This window comes from Giraffa tippelskirchi, chromosome 14, assembly GCF_054371585.1.
Source record: "Giraffa tippelskirchi isolate mGirTip1 chromosome 14, T2T-mGirTip1v1.2.pri, whole genome shotgun sequence".
NCBI lineage: Eukaryota > Metazoa > Chordata > Mammalia > Artiodactyla > Giraffidae > Giraffa > Giraffa tippelskirchi.
This window is the reverse complement of record NC_137288.1, coordinates 54,853,599-54,873,045: the sequence shown is the minus strand read 5'-3', so window position 1 is coordinate 54,873,045 and position 19,447 is coordinate 54,853,599. Positions and strand designations below refer to the sequence as shown.

General features: G+C 45.5%; 1 protein-coding gene across 6 annotated transcripts in view; it reads right to left on the bottom strand.

The window, feature by feature from the left end:
- Positions 1-19,447, bottom strand: part of PRELID3A (PRELI domain containing 3A) — a 42,997-nt gene that overhangs the window by 6,473 nt on the left and 17,077 nt on the right. For 2 of the 6 annotated variants that reach the window (XM_081561746.1, XM_081561750.1), the window contains exons 2-5: positions 2,220-2,388; positions 1,545-1,634; positions 434-504; positions 238-340 (exon numbers count right to left, since the gene is read on the bottom strand). In XM_081561746.1, the coding sequence (XP_081417872.1) occupies positions 238-340; positions 434-504; positions 1,545-1,634; positions 2,220-2,388 (433 nt within the window). Of the gene's footprint in view, positions 1-237; positions 341-433; positions 505-1,544; positions 1,635-2,219; positions 2,389-12,095; positions 15,517-19,447 lie in introns of those variants that run through there. The other 4 variants (XM_081561751.1, XM_081561749.1, XM_081561748.1 and 1 more) reach the window with 4 other exon arrangements.

The window sequence follows — 19,447 nt, the reverse complement described above, 5'->3', positions numbered from 1 at the left end:
AAAATGCTAGTTAAACACAAAACTGCTAAAAATCTTGAGTGTTCTGCATGCCCACGCCCACACTTGTCCTGGATGTGTGGGGTCTGTCTTGTTAAGGGCCCAGGTAGCTCAGCTGCTGCTGGAAGTGGTGGCTTGCCTCGCTTCCTCTGCTCCCCACAGGCCTAGGGCCCTCCCCACCACACACGCTCAGTAGGATGCCCACTCCTTTGGCCACCCTCCAACAGTGAGAGGTGGTACCTTCTTTGCATTGGACGATATCGTGTTGGCCATTAAACTCTCCAGATAGCTGCCGAGGCTGACTCCCTTCACGGTGATGACAGCTTCCTGGGTGAGCACGGTCCTGCAGGAGAGCACGCTGGAGGTGAGAGGCTGAGCAGTCTGGAGGGGAAGCCCCTGCCCCGCCCCGCCCCGCCTCGGAGTTCAGTCCGCTTACTTTCCTGGGTCCTCCGGGTGGGGTGTGTACACCAGCCTCTCACTCACCGACACCAAGTTTGTGAGTGTGATCTTAAAAAAGGACACAATGGCTGTAGGTTCTACTCTTGCATTTCTTCCCAGACTGCCCACACTCTCACAACTCCACACCTGCACTTACTGGAGCCAGAGCAGAAGGAACGCTAAGGCCCACACACTCTGGCCGCTGTTCTGGTGACACCACACTCCCTCCACACCCCACCCAAACCTGAGCCTGGCTCATGAGCAGTCACCACTGTATATGCAATGTTTTTATGCAAGATGCTGTGTTTAATAAACCTTATTTTCTTTCCTTGATCCTCAACCACACTGTGAGGTCTGTTTTTAGATGAGGAGCGTGAGACTCAGAAAGGCTGATCACTAACACTCGCAGCCACACAGCAACCTGGTGATCACCTGTCCTCCCCAAAGCTGTCCCTTCGACCCTCCTCCTCCCCTTCCTCCTGAGCCAGAACTAGCCCCCTCTACTGACAACTCAGCTTTCTGCAAAGAGGAAGTGGAATTTTCTAAGTAGAGAACAATATATAAACTGTCAGGAATGGCCGATGTGCAAACCACCCGCCCAGCTCACTCTGCCTCTGTGGAAGGGCTGCCTGGCCTGAGGGAAGGGGCCGCTGACTAAGGTCCAGGGGGTCAACTGGGAGCTTGCACCTGCAGTGACCCAATCCACAGGATAAGGGGCTAGCATAACCATGCTCCAGCCCACCCAATTCCCCCAACACGCTCTCTGAATTTGCATCAGGCCACTATCAATGGTTCCTGATTGTGAGACATGAGAGAGGAAGGCAGAAGGAAGTGGCTGTTTCAGTGGCTGCTGAGACACATGTGCTGCTGCGCCCAAGGCAGCAGCTGAGAGGGGGCGGGGGGGCAAAAGGGAGGCAGGAGTCTGTCCCCCGCTTACAAAAGTGTGTTCACATCACTATGTGTGTTCTTCAATATGTTTCTACACTGGAATAAAAAGACAAGAGACTGCTAAAGCAAACTCAGCCTTTCTATTAAAAGATCACAGACCAAAGGTGGGCTGGAAACACAATTAAATGAAGACATTATGCACCATCGTGGCTATTGCTTACATTGGTGGAGCAGAGCTCCATTTTCTTTTCCACTGGATCCACGATAGAATGTTCTCTGATGTATGTCAAAGTCCTACTGGTCCCCAAAATCTGAAAAACAGAGTGAAACCAGTATGGTGACATTGTCATACCCTCAAACGCTGCATGTCACTTCAGATCAGCTACTAACTTCTTCAATCAGGCTGCAGCAGCACCTCCAGCTCCTCCAGCAGCTGTTGTCCAGCAGGTGGGACAGACAGACACATGAATCAGGGATGGAGGGACCGGCACTAAGATGGAGGATAAAGTGGGGCAGGACCTGGGGCACTGAAGTCAAGGCCTGGCTGGTAAGTCAGCTGAGGACCAACCTTGCCCCCTGCCCCCCGCCCCCCACTGTGCAGAGCCAGCTCTGGGGCTCAGGCCACACCTGGCAGGGTGATAGAGCTGCAATGGGGCATTCAGAGGTGGGAAGCGGGGGCTGTAGGGCTTTGGGTTTCCTGTGGGGGGTGTCGCTGCCACAGGTGGGTCAGGGGACATGCTGAACACTCAAGTGAACAATTAATTCACGGAGAACAAACTATCTCTCAGGCTTCCCAGAAAGCCCAAATGGGAAGGTTGACACTATGTATGGGTGCCAGCCAGGCTAGCAGGTGTAGTCAAGCTGTGTTGGTGTAGCTGGGCTCCCAAGGGGCTCACCGCTTTCACGAGGCTGGGCAGCCCCCACTCGGTGCTGAGGAGGCGGTGGCTATGAAGCCGACCCCGGCCATCCACACTGCGCTCCAGCACGTCGACACCCAAAACACAGGGGTTCATGGGATTCGGGTACTTCCTCATGGCCGCCTTGATGACCGTGTCCCACGGGTGGCTGGAGGAGACACAACCACCAGCAGTAAGTGGCAGTGTGGTCAAAGTCAGGTCAACCTGATCCTCAAGCTTGTTCCAGATCCTGGATCCCTGATCCTCCCAGCGACCAGCGGGTAGGCAGGGGTGCAGAGCAGGCTCAGGCTGGGCCGGCTCTGCTTAGCTGAGGACCCCTCCTTCGCAAGTCCCCCATAGCCTAAGGAGGCAGGACACTTTGGTATGGGGCTTCTGGACAGCAACACAATGTCCCCATCCCCTACCTGTCACCACCACTGACCTCAACACAAACAAACTATGCTGCTCCACAGGCTGCAAGGCCAGGGCCCATTTCTGCCTCCACCCACACAGCCTCAGAGACTGCAGGGGTCCTTTGCTGACTGCCCACCTGCCTCAGCACTGCAGCCTCATACCACAAGCCAGGACGGCACACCTGCCTAGTTATGAGGTCCAGAGCAACTACTTTGCACCAACTTCTAAGCAGTATGTGACCTGAAATGGCTACATATTTTTTCTGATTATTAAAGTGTCTGAATTTTGAAAAATAATGAAAAAGATGAGGAAAACAAATTCACAATTCCACTATCTGGAGACAAATCTGTGCGTGTGTCCCCATGCTGCCCCCGAGGCTTGTCCTGCAGACGCCACCCCTCCCTCTGGTCCTGAGCCCTGGAGAGGGGTGGACACCACGTCCCTGTTGGTTTCCTGCCATCAGAGATGGCACAGCTGCCTCTGCTTCCCAGGGCTCCAGGCCCGCTGAGGCTGAATGCAGTAGGGCCACAAAGGGCACACAGTCAGGTCCTCAGGGAGGACCTTCCCCGGGCCTTGCTGTCCTGACCATTCCTCCAGGAGGCACCTAGCAAGCATCCGGTCCCAGAGGCAAGTGTCTCCAGTCCCCAAGGCAGGTGCCTCTGCAACACATCCTTCCCCAGATGACAGTCCTGACTCAAGACCTGGAGACATGCATCCATGCACAGACATGCAGACACTTAGAAATCAAACTAGGGTCATGCTCCATGTATGCACAAATCACCTGTTTTTTATATGGATCAGATGGTGAGCACTTTCCTGCATCATGAGGCTATTCTCAGAAATAGAGGACTGTAACTAGCTGTACAAAAGGTCACCCTGTGGTACTAGCCAGTCGCCTCTGGCAGATTATTTTGATTGTGTCCAACCTTTACTGTAAAATGAAGGTAGTAGTGAACATGTGTGCACACCAGCCTTTCAACATGTCTATCTGTCCTTAGGATAAATTTATAGAGTGGAATTACTAAATTAAACATCAAAGATCATGAACATATTGAAGAATGTTCCATATTTGATGTCCTTTTTAAATATAACTTTATCATGGTCATTGACCATGAAATTTACTTCGTCAAATTCACTGACCATGAATTTATTTTATCCTCATAAAAGGCTCAGTTCAGTTCAGTCGCTCAGTTGTGTCCGACTCTTTGTGACTCCATGGACTGCAGCACGCCAGCCTTCCCTGTCCATCACCAACTCCCGGAGTCTACCCAAACTCATGTCCATCGAGTTGGTGTTGCCATCCAACCATCTCATCCTCTGTCATCCCCTTCTCCTCCCGCCTTCAATCTTTTCCAGCATCAGGGTCTTTTCAAATGAGTCAGCTCTTCACATCACATGGCCAAAATATTGGCATTTCAGCTTCAACATCAGTCCTTCAAATGAATATTCAGGACTGATTTCCTTTAGGATGGGCTGGTTGGATCTCCTTGCAGTCCAAGGGACTCTCAAGAGTCTTCTCCAACACCAGAGTTCAAAAGCATCAATTCTTTGGCGCTCAGCTTTCTTCACCGTCCAACTCACACATCCATACATGACTCCTGGAAAAACCATAGCTTGGACTATGCCAAACCTTTGTTGGCAAAGTAACATCTCTGCTTTTTAATATGCTGTCTAGGTTGTTCATAACTTTGCTTTCAAGGAGAAAGCGTCTTTTAACTTCATGGCTGCAGTCACCATCTGCAGTGATTTTGAAGCCCAAGAAAATAAAGTCTGCCACTGTTTCCACTGTTTCTCCATCCATTTGTCATGAAGTGATGGGACCAGATGCCATGATCTTTGTTTTCTGAATGTTGAGCTTTAAGCCAATTTTTTCACTCTCTTCTTTCACTTTCATCAAGAGGCTCTTTAGTTCTTCTTTAGTTCTTCTTTTTAACTTCTTTAATGAAGTTGAAAGACGCTTTCTCCTTGAAAGAAAAGTTATGACCACCTTCTGCCATAAGGGTGGTGTCATCTGCGTATCTGAGGTTATTGATATTTCTCCCGGCAATCTTGATTCCAGCTTGTGCTTCATACAGCCCAGCATTTCTCATGATGTACTCTGCATATAAGTTAAATAAACAGGGTGACAATATACAGCCTTGACGTACTCCTTTTCCTATTTGGAACCAGTCTCTTGTTTCATGTCCAGTTCTAACTGTTGCTTCTTGACCTGCATACAGATTTCTCAAGAGGCAGGTCAGGTAGACTGGTATTTCCATCTCTTGAAGAATTTTCCAGTTTATTGTGATCCACACAAAGGCTTTGGCATAGTCAATAAAGCAGAAATAAGTGTTTTTCTGGAACTCTCTTGCTTTTCCGATGATCCAGCAGATGTTGGCAATTTGATCTCTGGTTCCTCTGCCTTTTCTAAAACCAGCTTGAACATCTGGAATTTCACAGTTCATGTATTGTTGAAGCCTGGCTTGGAGAATTTTGAGCATTACTTTACTAGCGTGTAAGATGAGTGCAACTGTGCAGTGGTCTGAGCATTCTTTGGCATAAAAGGCTCATCCCACGTCAAAAAGTTAGCAAGAGGATGCAGATGAGAGTCGGGCCTCCCAGCCCCTACTCCACGATCTTTCAGTCACACCAATGGCCTCCGCATTGTCAGGTCCAGACACCCTGCTCTTTAACACAGAAATGTTTTTCCAAGCTGTGGAATTGTGTCATTGTGCTAAATGCATCCACCAGATCCAACATAAGGGGATGAAGGAGCAGAGACAAGGCTGGTCCCGATCACTTAGCAGAGTACAGGGAGACTTTCTTCTTGGGAAACCACCATCAGGGCCACAGTGCACCACACTCTGGGAAAGGAGGGAGCACCCACAGACTCATGAGAACAGAACGGGGAGCTTTCTCAGTGAGTGAAGCTGTATGTGTACTTTGTAAGTCAAGCTCCCAGAGAGGTCCCATAAAAATTATGCAGACTAGGCTATGCCTTCTAAAATTACTTGAAACTATCTAACAGTTGACAAATATTTGTAATCAAGCACATCTCACACAAAGTTTCTTTTATATAGAAACCTTGTATCTTTCTAACAGATGATTTCAACTAAGCACAATGTGTTTAAAATACTGTTTACAATAGCCAGGACATGGAAGCAACCTAGATGTCCATCAGCAGACGAATGGATAAGGAAGCTGTGGTACATATACACAATGGAATATTACTCAGCCATTAAAAAAATACATTTGAATTGGTTCTATTGAGATGGATGAAACTGGAGCCCATTATACAGAGTGAAGTAAGCCAGAAAGAAAAACACCAATACAGTACACTAATGCATATATATGGAATTTGAAAGATGGTAACAATAACCCTATATGCGAGACAGAATAAGAGACACAGATGCATAGAACAGTCTTATGGACTCTGAGGGAGAAGGTGAGGGTGGGACGTTCTGGGAGAATAGCATTGAAACATGTATATTATCATATGTGAAACAGAACACCATTCCATGTTCGATGCATGAGACAAATGCTCAGGACTGGGGCAATGGGATGACCCAGAGGGATGGGATGGGGAGGGAGGTGGGAGGGGGGTACAGGAAGGAGAATACATGTAAACCCATGGCTGATTCATGTCAATGTATGGCAAAAACTATTACAATATCACACACTTCTTGGTTAAAGAAAATAGCTCAGGGACTTGCCTTATGGTCCAGTGGTTAAGAATCTGCCTGCCAATGCAGGGGACATGAGTTGGATCCCAGGTCCAGGAAGATCCCACATGCCACAGAGCAACTAAGCCCTTGAGCAACAACTACTGAGTCTGCGTACCTATAGACTGTGCTCCACAACGAGAGAAGCTACCACAATGAGAAGCCTGCACATCACAACAAAGGGCAGCCCCTGCTTACCACAACTAGAGAAAGCCTGAGTGCAGAAATGAAGACTCAGCACAGCCAAAAATAAATAATTTTTTTTAAAAAAAAAGAAAAGAAAATAGCCCAATACTCATTTGATTGGCTAAAGCTGAAGACTAAAATGTCAAGTTTCGGGAGAACGTGAGAGCAGGAAGCCAGGCCTATGGGCGAATACATGAACCAGCCCCACCCCTGGGAGACTCCGGTTGATGAGATTCATCCTTGGGATAAAGGTCCCCAGTCAAGGCTCAGAGCGATACAGAGGCCTGGGAGCTGCCCCACGGTGGCCTCTATGCCTGCATTTCGAGAACGCGTCAGCAGCAACGCTGAGGGCTGGGGGCACACGGCTGAGCTAGCAGCCAGGGAGGGGGCAATTCTGGGTGCCACACCAGGGTACTAGAAAGGAAGAACAAGGCAGCTCTATGCTCAGAGAGAGTGTTAGGAAAGAGGAAGTGGGGTGAGGTCTGAGGTCTTGCCTACAGCAACCCATGGTAAGGGGCAGTGGGCTGAACAAACATCGGTCATGAGATTCCCACTGCCCAGGGGAAGGTGCTGGTGCTCATTATTCCAGCCTCCTCTTTTGAATAATTCCAAAACATCCATAATGACTCAAAAAAAAAAAAAAAAGATGTAGGAAATGTCTTTGGAGCCCAAGCAACCCTGGGCCAGCCCAGCAGTTCTTGAAGTGAGGACAACAAGCTGGCTCCCAGGCCCCTCTGGGAGCCTGGCCGCCACTGCTGAGAGGGCCTGCCCTCCTAGCTGCAGGACACCAGCCGAGGTTGCAGGAGCCCTAGTGAGGCCACAACTGTTGGCCTCTCCCCAGGAGTGAGAGCCAGGCCAGGCTGTTTGGCGCTCACTGCTGAGCTGTGCACTCAGAAAGTCTACCAGCACCAGAGTCTGTCCCTGATAAGAGAGTAAAAGGCCTCATTTCCCACACCAGGACCCCTGGCTCTGGGCAAGGGCACAAGAAGGACTGGGAGGCCTCACTGTGGTTGGAAGCACTGGTGGCTGTGGAATGGGGAGGGGGGTGCTGCGTCAGGGGGGAGTCCAGTGGTCCAGTCCAGTGCTTCCTGGCTATCACTTCTCCTCTAAACCACAGAACACAAACTGTAGTCACTCAGACATGGGTGTGGGACAGAAGTCTGCTCAAAGAACAATGAAGTGATCCTGTTACTTAGAGGAAAATACCTGATAGCATTTGCTGCCAAAGATAGACTTTGAGCTTCACAGTGACAATTGGAATTTTAGAAAGCTGGCATCACTACCCGATGCTTGCCCCACGTTGTACCCGGTAACCACACAGCCTAGTGACCAGTGCAACACGTCACAATTCACAGGGAGAAGGAGTCATTCAAAGTACGAGACAGGCCAAAGACTCTGGTCAGTTGTGGTGTCAGGTTTCCCACTGTAATTAATCTGAGAAACTATGGTTTGTTTTGCTGTAGTAGCAAAGAACAGCTATGACTATTTTTAAAGATTTCTGAAATACTGCTACCTTTCCCAAGTAGGTTTTACTCACACACAGTGTGTGAGGCTGGGTTTTAATCATTTACTTGAGCCAAAACAACCGACTGCAACACTGAATGCAGAAGCTGATGGGAGCATCAAGTCAGCATCTATGCTGCCTGACATTATAGAAATTAGCAAAAAATAAACAGTGCCACTCTTACTGCTTTGAAGGGTTTTGGAAGCTACAGGTTTTTTTAATTTAAAAAAATGTTATTTATGTTAAATATGTTTATTATGGTTAATTTTAATAAATATTTTAAAATTTATCAGTCTTAATTTCTAATATGGTAAATATTAGTAGATTTAACCCACACCAATATTTTCTAAGAGTGTAAAGAGGTCCTGATGCTGAAGAGTTTGAGGACTTCTGGCCTAAGTAAACCCTTGATTACATGAATCACAAACAGATACAGAAGTGGTCACCACAGCATGATTTTTAATAAGGGAGAAATTGTGTCCCTTCAATAAGAGAAAGGATAAATGGTGTATGTATATACATATACGCACAGATCTCAAACAGATACACACATGTCAGGAACACACTTGAGAAGAAAAGGAAACTGAAAAGCACTGTACAAGATGGTGCCAGTCATTTCTATTTTAAAACAATAAACAATAGTACATTCTGTTTAAGGGTAAACACAGAAATGTCAAGTGGACCTTCAGGAGGCTGCCCATCAGGTTCATAACTGAGACTGCCTATGGGAGTGAGAAGGGAACAACACTAGGGTGGAGAGAGCGGACACTGGGCACTGCAGCTCCTGCCTGCAGAGCCTCATTTCTCTTATTTAAAATAGGCGGGGGGCCTTTCCCTGCTCCCAGCCAGAGAGCAAGCCTGCTTTAGGGCAGCCTCTCCTCCAAACCCTACTTCCCTGAGATGATATTGCCTACTAGATGGCCATCATTAAAAGTCCTGGGGTTGGCTAGAATCCACGCAGCATACAGTCTTGACTCTGTTAGAAATCTACTCATACTGGTTGTGCCAGTAAAGATTTTGTTATAGGTCCACCTGAAACCTCAGTCAGTACTGTGAGATGGGATTTATTAACCTGCAATTATAAGCCTGTTAATTTTTAAGTGCCCCTTTCTGTATGTTTTTATTTCAGTCCTGTATTTTCCACTACTATAAGCTACTTTAAACCAAAGAGCTCTCCACTGCTTTCCACTTTACACTGCTCTCAGCTCTGTCTGATCTCCATTCCTAGGGTTTGTGCAGTGCATGACCACTGGAGTAAAACTCAACAAAATCAAAATTTTTTGCACCTCAGCAAAGGAAACCATAAACGAAAGGACAATCTACAGAAGGGGAGAAAATTTTGCAAACGATGCAACTGGGTAATTTTCAAAATATACCAACAGCTCAATATAGAAAAGTGGGGAGGGGCAGAAGACCTAAGTAGATATTTTACCTCCAAAGAAGACATACAGAGGGCAGCAACTATACTCCAAAAAAATCAATTTTTAAAAACTTTAAAAAGAAGACATACAAATGGCCAGTAAGCACATGAAACGATGCTCAACATTGCTAGTTATTAGAGAAATGCAAATCAAAACAACAATAAGGTATCAGTTCACACTGGTCAGAATGGCCATCATTAAGAGTCTACAAATAACAAATGCCGGAGAGGGTATGAAGACAACAGAACCCTCCTACACTGTTGGTGGAAATGTAAAGTGATATAGCCACTATGGAGAACAGTATGGAGGTTTCGCAAAAGCTACCATATGATCCTGCAATCCCACTCCTGGGCATATATCTGGAGAAAACTGTAAGTCTAAAAGATACATGCACCCCAATGTTCACAGTAGCCCCATTTATAATAGTCAAAATATGGAAGTAACCTAAATGTCCATCTACAGAGGAACGGATAAAGAATATAAATGATGGAATACTATTTAGCCATAAAAAAGGATGGAGTACTGTCATTTGCAGCAACATGGATGAACCCAGAGATTATTATATCAAGTGAAGTAAGTCAGGCCAAGACAAATATCATAGGCTATTGTCTATATGTGTAATCTGGGGGAAAAAATGATACAAACAAACTTACTTACAAAAAGACACAGACTCACAGACATAGAAAACAAATTTATGATTACCAAGGGGGAGGAGGGGATTAAATTAGAAGTCTGGGATTAAAATATACACACTAATATATATAAAATAGATAACTAACAAGGACTTGTGTAAGCATAGGGAACTATACTCAGTATCTTGTAATAACCTATAAAGGAAAAGAATCTAAGGCAGCATACACACACACACATATACACACACACACACACTGCAGTCCAGTGGTTAAGACTGCACTTTCATTTCAGGGAGCGCAGATTCGATCCCTGGTCAGAGAACTAAGATTCCTAATGTGGCCACAAAAAACAAAACCCCAAAACTAATACAATATTGTAAATCAACTGTATTTCAATTTAAAAAATTTTAAGTCTTTGTGCCTGATTATTTTTGGCCTTTCATGAGTAAATTTTAATATTTCCAATCAAATATTCAACAAACATATAAAAAGAGAACAAGTGTAGAAAGGAAAAGTATGTAATCCTCAAAGGAAAAAAATTAGACATTTCAAGGGACTAAGCAAGGGGAAAGTCTATAGTAAGCTCAGCTAGAAAGCCAGGCTTCCATCTCTGCACCATCGTGCAGGTGCGGTGCCACCTGCTACACAGCATCTCATGACTCACCCTGGCAGCCGTGTAGCCTCCCCTCAGCTGTCTTTCACATTTGTCAATTTTCATCAAGGCACAAATCAGTGCCTTTTACGTTCACAAATCAGTGACAGGAGATCCATGCCTTCCACAGCAGCTCATGGATTGATGGGAATTCCTCTGGCGGACAGTCGCCCTCATTTCAAAGGGCATGATATTCCTCAGTCCCTCAATGAGTAACAACTATGTGCCAGGGACACAAAATCAATGAGGTGAGGACTGAAGCAGGAATGCGGGCTCCCACAACAATGAAGTTAAATAAAAGCAGCCAGACATAAAAGACCATGTGGTATATGACTGCATTTACGAGAAACGTCCAGAAAAGGCAAATTCATAGAAACACAAGCAGATACTAATCTGCTTGAGAAGGAGACTGGAGTGTGACTGTAGATGGGCATGAGGGGTCTTTGTAGGATGAGGAAATGCTCTGGACTACAGAAATGTTGTACAACTATGTAAATTTACTACAAGTCTCTGATTTGACTGATTTGTATGATTTGAATTGTATGATTTAAATGGGCGAATGTTATCAAGAGTGACTTTTCAGAGCTGACAAATCACTTCTGTTTATCAACCAACATCTCCTGAACTTGTATGGCAGTTCTGGCCTGAGCTGCACAGCTTGGGCGTCCACCATTCCCAGGGACTTAACTTGTACCCCCTGCATCCAGATGGTGCTGGCATGCCCCATCCTTGGGAGAACTGATAAAATCTCTGGAGTCAGTCTGGGAATGGAATCCAGTTGAGAAAGGCTTCAGGCTGTACAAAAATCAACACTAAAATTGAATCCCATCAAGTCTAAAGATTTTATTCAAATAATTTCAAAGGTTTTAAACCCATTGATAAATTTTAATTATAATTTTGCATGGAAAGGACAAACTACTTTTTAAATTAAAAAATGGAAATGCTATTCTAAGTAGGATCAGAGAATTTAAAAATCTGTTACTTTAAAAAAATATGAAAGAATGAGCTCAGAGTGTCACAGATGAAGTAGACAAGAGACATACCACCTTGGTTAGGAGAACACTTGTAAGCAGCTGGAGGCTTTCCACGTCCACCTGCGTTCGCGGCCACAGAGCCCCACGTGCCCAGGCTGGCTCCCTCTAGAACCGGTGGTCAGCCGCACCGCAGGTCCCGCCCCCGCCCAGAGTGATGGCCCCAGGTGAGGTGAGACCAGGCCTGCGGAGCCGAGGACTCCGTCCCCTCACCCCGGGCTCTAGAGCGCATCACTGCCCGCCCCGCGGCCCAAAGAGTAACAAAGCCCGCCCTCCTCGAGGCCGCGGGTCAGGCCCAGGCGGGTCTGGACCCACTGTGGCCGCAGCCCGCTCACCCGAACACGTGCTCTGAGCTCCAGACCCTCATCTCACCGCAGAGCGCAGCCGGGGATGCTCCAGGCCCCGGTTTGCTACGCTCCGTTCGGGGGCGGAGCGTGAGCACGCGGTGGGTGGGGCGGGACTCGGCGCTGAGCCTGAACATCACGTGAGCGGTCCCAGGTCCCAGGTCCGCCGAGGGGCGCGGGCTGCAGCCGTGTGGGCGATGGGCGCAGAGCGCCATCTTCCGGATGTGGGCAAGGTTCATTCCTATAGGTCAGATGGTCCAGCTTCTCCGAAAGCCCCTTCCAGCCAGGCAGGTTCCCACAGTGGGAAAGGATGCGTAACTGTGTCCTGCCAGCCCGACAAGCCTCTCCGAGTGGAGGAGGAAGGAAGCAGAGGTGTAGAAAGGCCTTAAATCAGAACGTGAGACTCCTCGCAGCCCCTCCGCCTCGGGATTTGAAGACTCCCAAGAAATCCAACCCTTTATGTAGCCACGTTGCTGAGACCCTCGCGAGCTGCTCTCAAGTATGAGGACTGACACCACTAACTTGTCATAGCTCATCCTAAATTCACCCGGCCACTGGAGTGGCCCCTTGGGTTCGCTACTTGTCTTCACCCAAAGGAGAGATATATTTCTCATTCCCATAGGAGGTGGGGTTGCAACTGGAAGCCTGGTGCTCCCTGGAACTTAGGCTGACATTTCAAAAGGATGACTCCTTTGTCATCCAGATCCCTGAGAAGAAAACATTCCTAGGTTTTTCAACTAGCTAAAGGCCTATTTGGCCTTTAAAAATGTTTACATATGTCTCAAAAAGACAACCTATAAGGATTCTAGAGTAAATGCTCTAAGAAAAGGGTAAGGAGAGATTCCTTTTGCACTGGGGAAAAATGATTTTTTTCTTTTTAGATTTTTATTTACCCCCCACTACCAACAAATACAGTTCAAGTGCAAAGAAGCAAGATGCTAGTTTGAAAACAGGGTGATCCTCTGCTGAATGTACTGGGCACGAGGGAGCACCCAGTGCAGCACGCACATGGAGTGGGGGCCCCGGGCCTACCTCTGTGACTAGTCAGTGAATTTGGGAGAGCAGGGAAGCAGCCAGAAGACCTGGGCTAGGAGATCCCAGCCCACCATCTCCACATTCCACACACTCCACCTTTACCACCTGCAGCTGGATGCTCAGGGCGATCTTCCCATGGCAGCGCTGCTCCCTGTTTCATTGTTGAGCAGACTGGGGTTCATGGAGGTGCAAAACCACATCCAGTGATTACAAGCTGAGGGCTAAGCTGAGATGACACCAGGTTTGCAGAAGTCCCCCACAGTAGTGCACAGTGACTGGCTGCTGTGGCCAGGCCAGCTGTGAAACATGCCCTGTACTAGGCTCTGAGCTCAGGGCTGTCATTTGGCTTTAAAAAGCATCATCTTTTAAAATCAGCATGTCCCACAAATACATATTGAGCATGAGGCTAAAGAAATCAGGTTGGATGGTGAAAGAAGACATTGTAGTGAGTATCTATGGGAAAACTGAGACCCTAACCATGAACATGACTTTTAGCAAGCTCTGAGAGAGAGAAAGACAGGGAAGACTGGCATGCTGCAAAGAGGGGTTGCAAAGAGTCAGACACAACGGAGTGGCTAAACAACAACAAACCAGGAAACATCTGGGCAGAGATAACTACTTAGTGGTGGAGGTGGGACCTGAGGGCAGGAGTCCATAGAGGGTGGCCTCCTGGCTCATTGTACCTGCACCTGCCTCGCTTTCAAAGCCACCTCACACACAGCTGTCAGGTCCCAGCACCTCAGTGGCTCCATCACTACTTATACGTACTCCCCTCCAAGACTTAACACCAGGTGTTAAGACCATGGGAACTAGGTTACCATCATCCTTGGCAATTCTAGAGTCAGAAACCCAACAGGTGCATAATAAATCGTTGACTGTTGAGCAACAGATGAAAGGCACGGCCCTGCTTCAAGTCCTATGCCACTACCTCCATTTTTGGTCAAACACCACCCTTTCTCCTGTTCTGTTCCACCAAGTCTGGTCCAGGAGTAGCAGCAGCTGTATCACTTGGAAGTCTGTTAAGAATAGAAACCTCTGGCCCCACCACAGCCCCACCATGCAGCATCTGGCAGTTTTACCACATTGGAACAGGCTCCCGAAACCTCTCATCAGTCATCACTGTGCTTCCAGTGTCACAGGTGCTGTTCTGTTGCCCTCCCCATGGGCCTCTGTGCTGCAAGAGAGCTACTGGTCTCTCTCTCCTGGAACTCTGCTCCCTCTGCATCCTTTGTTTTGGTCCTTCCCATCTCCCCTGCACACACTTCTTGCCCCTCTGTTCTTCTCCCTCTATACCTGCTCCCCAAGTGACTCAACTGAGTATCCTGGTTTCCACTGACTTCTCGCCTGTCTCTCCATCTCACTCCTACCCATCTAGGTCCTACCTCAAACATATCATGGTCATACATCTCCCACCCTACGCAGATTCCTCTTCCAGCATCACCCAGGTGCACCAAGCTGGAGTACTCCCCGACCCTATATCCAGCCACTTACTGAGTCCTTAGGGATTTACCTCGTTCAGATTGTTTTAATCCATTCCATCTGCCACATGCTTTAAGAGCCAATTCGATTTAACAGTTGCAGTTGAAGGCATGCGTTTGAAGAGGAACAAACCTGGGTTCCAGTCCTGGCTCCCCTTTTGCAAATTGCTAACCTCCTGAACATTAGTGTCATCATTCTTGACATGGGAGCACTACTACTAAAAAAAAAAAAAAAAGTCCTTCTGGCCTAGTGGGAATTAACGAGGACCGAGTACACGCCTGTGGTTAAAACTGCTGTGACCATCCCTGCTGACCTGGCTCAATCCTAGATGGCCCCTCAGAATGCTGTCCTATCAGCCTGCCACATCCCCTCCAAAGTTTTGTTTGGCCGTGCCCTGGGGTGCTCCCCGCCCCCTCACCCTCCTGTGGCTGCTCCTGATACCTCTCTTGTACTCTCAGCACAGTGTTTTATAAGCACCACACCTGTTGGTGTTTCTGTCTTTCCCACCAGATTACCCTTTTTAAGGAAGCAGGTATCTAGGCTTCACCCCTCTTTTAGCTTTTGAACTGGCATCTCTGGGGTGAGGCCTAGGAACAGGCAGGCCAGATGAGCAGTCGAGGTGGTCACAGCGCTCTGGAGTTTGGAAAGGCATCCTGCACTCACCTGAGCTCTAGGGTGGGACCCAGGCCTGGCTGGTTTCTGTGTGCCCAGGATTGGTCCCTGTACCTGGCCAACAGTGAGCTCCAGATAACTGCTTGTTCAGTGAGTCAAGGATAACTCCGAGGGCATCATGAACCTGTGAGCGGCTTGGCCCAGGGGTGGGTGGGGCTCCATCTGTTGTCATCATGCAGAGCCACCTGGTCGAGTTCCAGGAAACCTTGCCGTTTTCAGGAATCACCTGTGCAGTAAATCGGGAGACTTTTCAACCAGTGGTCCTAGTCTTTTTAGCTATTTTATTCACATTCTATATATTGAGATTCCATGTTGAAATATCACTGCTACAAGAGTCTGCAGCTAAAAATAAGTAAGTTTGAAAACTGCTGTGCCAGAACAGATTTTTAAACTAAAAAATTAGGGAGAAAATCAATCTGCCAGCAGGTAAGGAGTCTTGAAGAACGTTTGGAGGTGTTCCTTTCCCACTGTAATGGATATTTTTCACTAGGCTCTGATGTTTAATTGATCCTCAGATACAGTGATCATGAAGATCTGATTTACAGGGACTCCTCAATCTGCCATGCAGTCAGAATAGGAGGGCAGGAGGCTAGGGTTCCAGCTGCTGCCATCAGTATCTGGATCTTCCAAGATCCTATGCAGGAATATTATTGGGATCCAGGGACAAGTTCTCTAACCAGAGTCAGAACTATCCTGAACTCCAACACAACCAAGATATTCTCAAATTTTATTAAAACAGAGTATACCTCTTTACTTTCTGTGATATATGTTTCTATGTAATTAATTCCTCTTCCCAACCCTTACATACAATTCCTGAACTAAGTCTCTCCCATTAGTAGCCTGAGTTTCTGCTTCTGGGCACTTTTAAGTCTATCCATTTCCCTTATGTTTTCTGGCATTGCAAAGATGGCTCATGACCAAGGGGTCTGGTGTCCAAAACAATGATAGGTTTCCTCTCAAGAAGACACAACTGGGAAAAATCTAGGGACTTATGATTTCTATGCACTGTTGTGGCTAACACTTTTAGAAGAATATTTGATCACTTCAAAGTAACATAGTGGAAAAGACTCTGACACGGGGAAAGACTGATGGCAGGAGAAGTGAATAACAGAGGATGAGATGGTTGGATGGTATCATCAACTCAATGGACATGAGTTTGAGCAAACTCCGGGAGATAATGGACAGGGAAGCCTGGCTTGCTGCAGTCAATGGTATCTCAAAGAGTCAGACACGACAGCAAATGAACAACAGCAAAGTAACGTGGTGATTAGGAATATTCTAAATGTTTTGCTATCGTCATTCATAAAACTTGAATTTTTATAGAGATTGATGTTGTAATTCATTCTTTTATTGGTTGTCACATAGAGGATATTAATACTGTGTCTTTAGATTCCTTTACTTGGGGCACATTACCAGAAACAGCCCCACAGGTTATGACCACTGACTGAAAATATACCAGTTTCACCTTATAAAAATAAACATTGTTACAAATTAACAACAGTAACATCATTTAGGAGGAAACAAGATCCAGACCAGCCTGTGAACAGTTTTTTGAAATGCATGATGCACAGTTGTCAAGATTAATAGATCTCTCCTGCCACCTTGTGGGCACACTGTGCAACAAAGCTCTACGTAAGCAATCTTAGGGTCCCTAGCCCCTCAAACACATGTGACTTTTTTTTTTTTTTAATGTTTACTAAGCACTCTCTGCTGGGAAATTATCCTCTGAATATGTATTGGCAGGTATGTGTGTGTGTATACACATATCAATAACGTTCACTGTAGCATCTAAAATACAAATAAATTGGGAGCAGTTTAACTGATCCTTGGTTAGAAACTGTTACATTGTCCCCACAGAATATCAGGAAGCTGATTAAAGAACTGGGGTGGAACTATAGGTTTTTAACATACAAAAAGCATATGTTAATCAAAAAAGCAAAGTGTATAAACTACAATTTCATTCACATGAAAATATACTTTATATGCTTGTAAATACATGTAAACCATATAGACACATACACAGCACACCAAACAAATCTCTAAGAAGATTACTTTTATAAGCAGTGAGAATGAGAGACTCACTTTCACTCCCTATTTTGTATCCTCAACTTTGCTGAATTTATTGGTTCTAGCAACCTTTAATGATTATGATTTTCTATTAATTATAATCTCATCATATGTGTATAGAGATAGCTTTACTTCTTCCTTTCCCATACAGATGCCTAATATTTCTTTTTCTTGTCTACTTGATGTGGCTAGAACTTCCAGTACAATGTTAAATTGTAGTGGTGAAAGTGGGCATTTGTGATCCTGTTCTTGATCTTAGAGCAAACAATTTCAGGCTCTTACCATTGAGTAAGAAGTTAGCTGTGAGTTTTTCACAAGTGCCCTTTATTATGTTGAGAAAGCTACCTTCCCTAGTACTCCAAGTGCTTTCTCTCATGAAACAGTGTTGGATTTTTGTCAAATGCCTTTGCTGTATCAATTGAGAATATCATGCAATTTTAAAACATCATTCTATTAACCTGATGTATTACATTGACTAATTTTCTTATGTTAAACCATCATGACATTCTGAGATAAATCCCTCTTGGTCATGGTGTAGAATACTTCAAATATGATGCTGACTTTGGTTTGCCAGTATTTTGTTGAGAATTTCTGCATGTATATTCATGAAAGATATTGCATTATCTACAAATACAGTCACATTGGAAGTTGGGGCTTCAAATAAGAATGTTGGGGCAATCTACAGATTTAATTCAATTCATGTTAAATTACTCACGATGTTCTTCACAGAACTAGAATAAATAATCCTAACATGTATATGGAACCATAAAAGACCCAGAATTGCTAAAGCAATCTTGAGGAAAAAGAAGAAAGCAGGAGGCATAACCCTTCCATACTTCAGACAATACTACAAAACTAGAGTAATCAAAAAATGTGAGGATTTCCCTGATGGTCCGGTGGTTAAAAATCCATCTGCCAGTGCAGGGGAAACAGGTTCAATCCCTGGTCTGGTAAGATGCCACATTCTGTGTAGCAACCAACCCCACACACTCTAGAGCCTGTGCTCTGCAACAAGAGAAGCCACTGCAACTAGAGAAAGCCCATGAACAGTAATGAAGACCCAGCATAGTCAAAAATAAATTAATTTTAAATTTTATTTTTTAAAGTATGATATTGGAACAAAAACAGGCACAGGAATCAATGGAACAGAATAGAGAGCCCCAGAAAAAATCTCAGACACCTATGGTCAATCAGGAGGCAAGATTACAAAAAGGGGAAAAAGTCTCTTGAGCAAGTGGTATTGGGAAAGTTGGACAGCTGCAAGTAGATCAATGAAGTTAGAACACACCCTCACATCACACACAAAAATAAACTCAGAATGGCCTAAAGACCTAAATATAAGACATGACACCATAAAAATCCTAGAAAAGAAGATCTCCAAAACATTCTCTGAAATAAATTGTACCCAAGTTTTCTTAGGTTTTCCAAGGTAATAGAAATAAAAACAAAAATAAACAAATGGGACCTAATCAAACTTAAAAACTTTTGCTCAAAGAAAACCATAAACAAAAGGAAAAGACAGCCTTCAGAATGGGAGAAAATATTTGCAAATGATGCAACCAACAAGGGCTTACTTTCCAAAATATACAAATAGCTCATACAACTCAACAACAAAAAAAGCAAATGACCATATCCAAAAATGAGCAGAAGACCTAGATAGACATTTCTCCAAACAAGAAACACAGATGGCCAATAGGCACATGAAAAGATGCTCAACATGGCTAATTATAAGAGAAATGTAAATCAAAACTATAATGAGATACCACCTCACACTGGTCAGAATGGCCAGTAAAAAGTCTACAAGTAAATGCTGGAGAGGGTGTAGAGAAAAGGGAACCCTCGTCCACTGTTGATGTGAATGTAACTTGGTGCAGTCACTATGGAAAACAGTATGGAAGTTTCTCAGAAAACTAAAAATAGAATTACCATACAATTCAGCAATCCCACTCCTGAGCACGTATCTGGTTGTTGTTATTTAGTCACAAAGTCATGGCCAACTCTTTTGCAACCCCATGGAGTGTAGTCTGCCAGGCTCCTCTGTCTATGGGATTTCCCAGGCAAGAATACTGAAATGGGTTGCCATTTTTTTC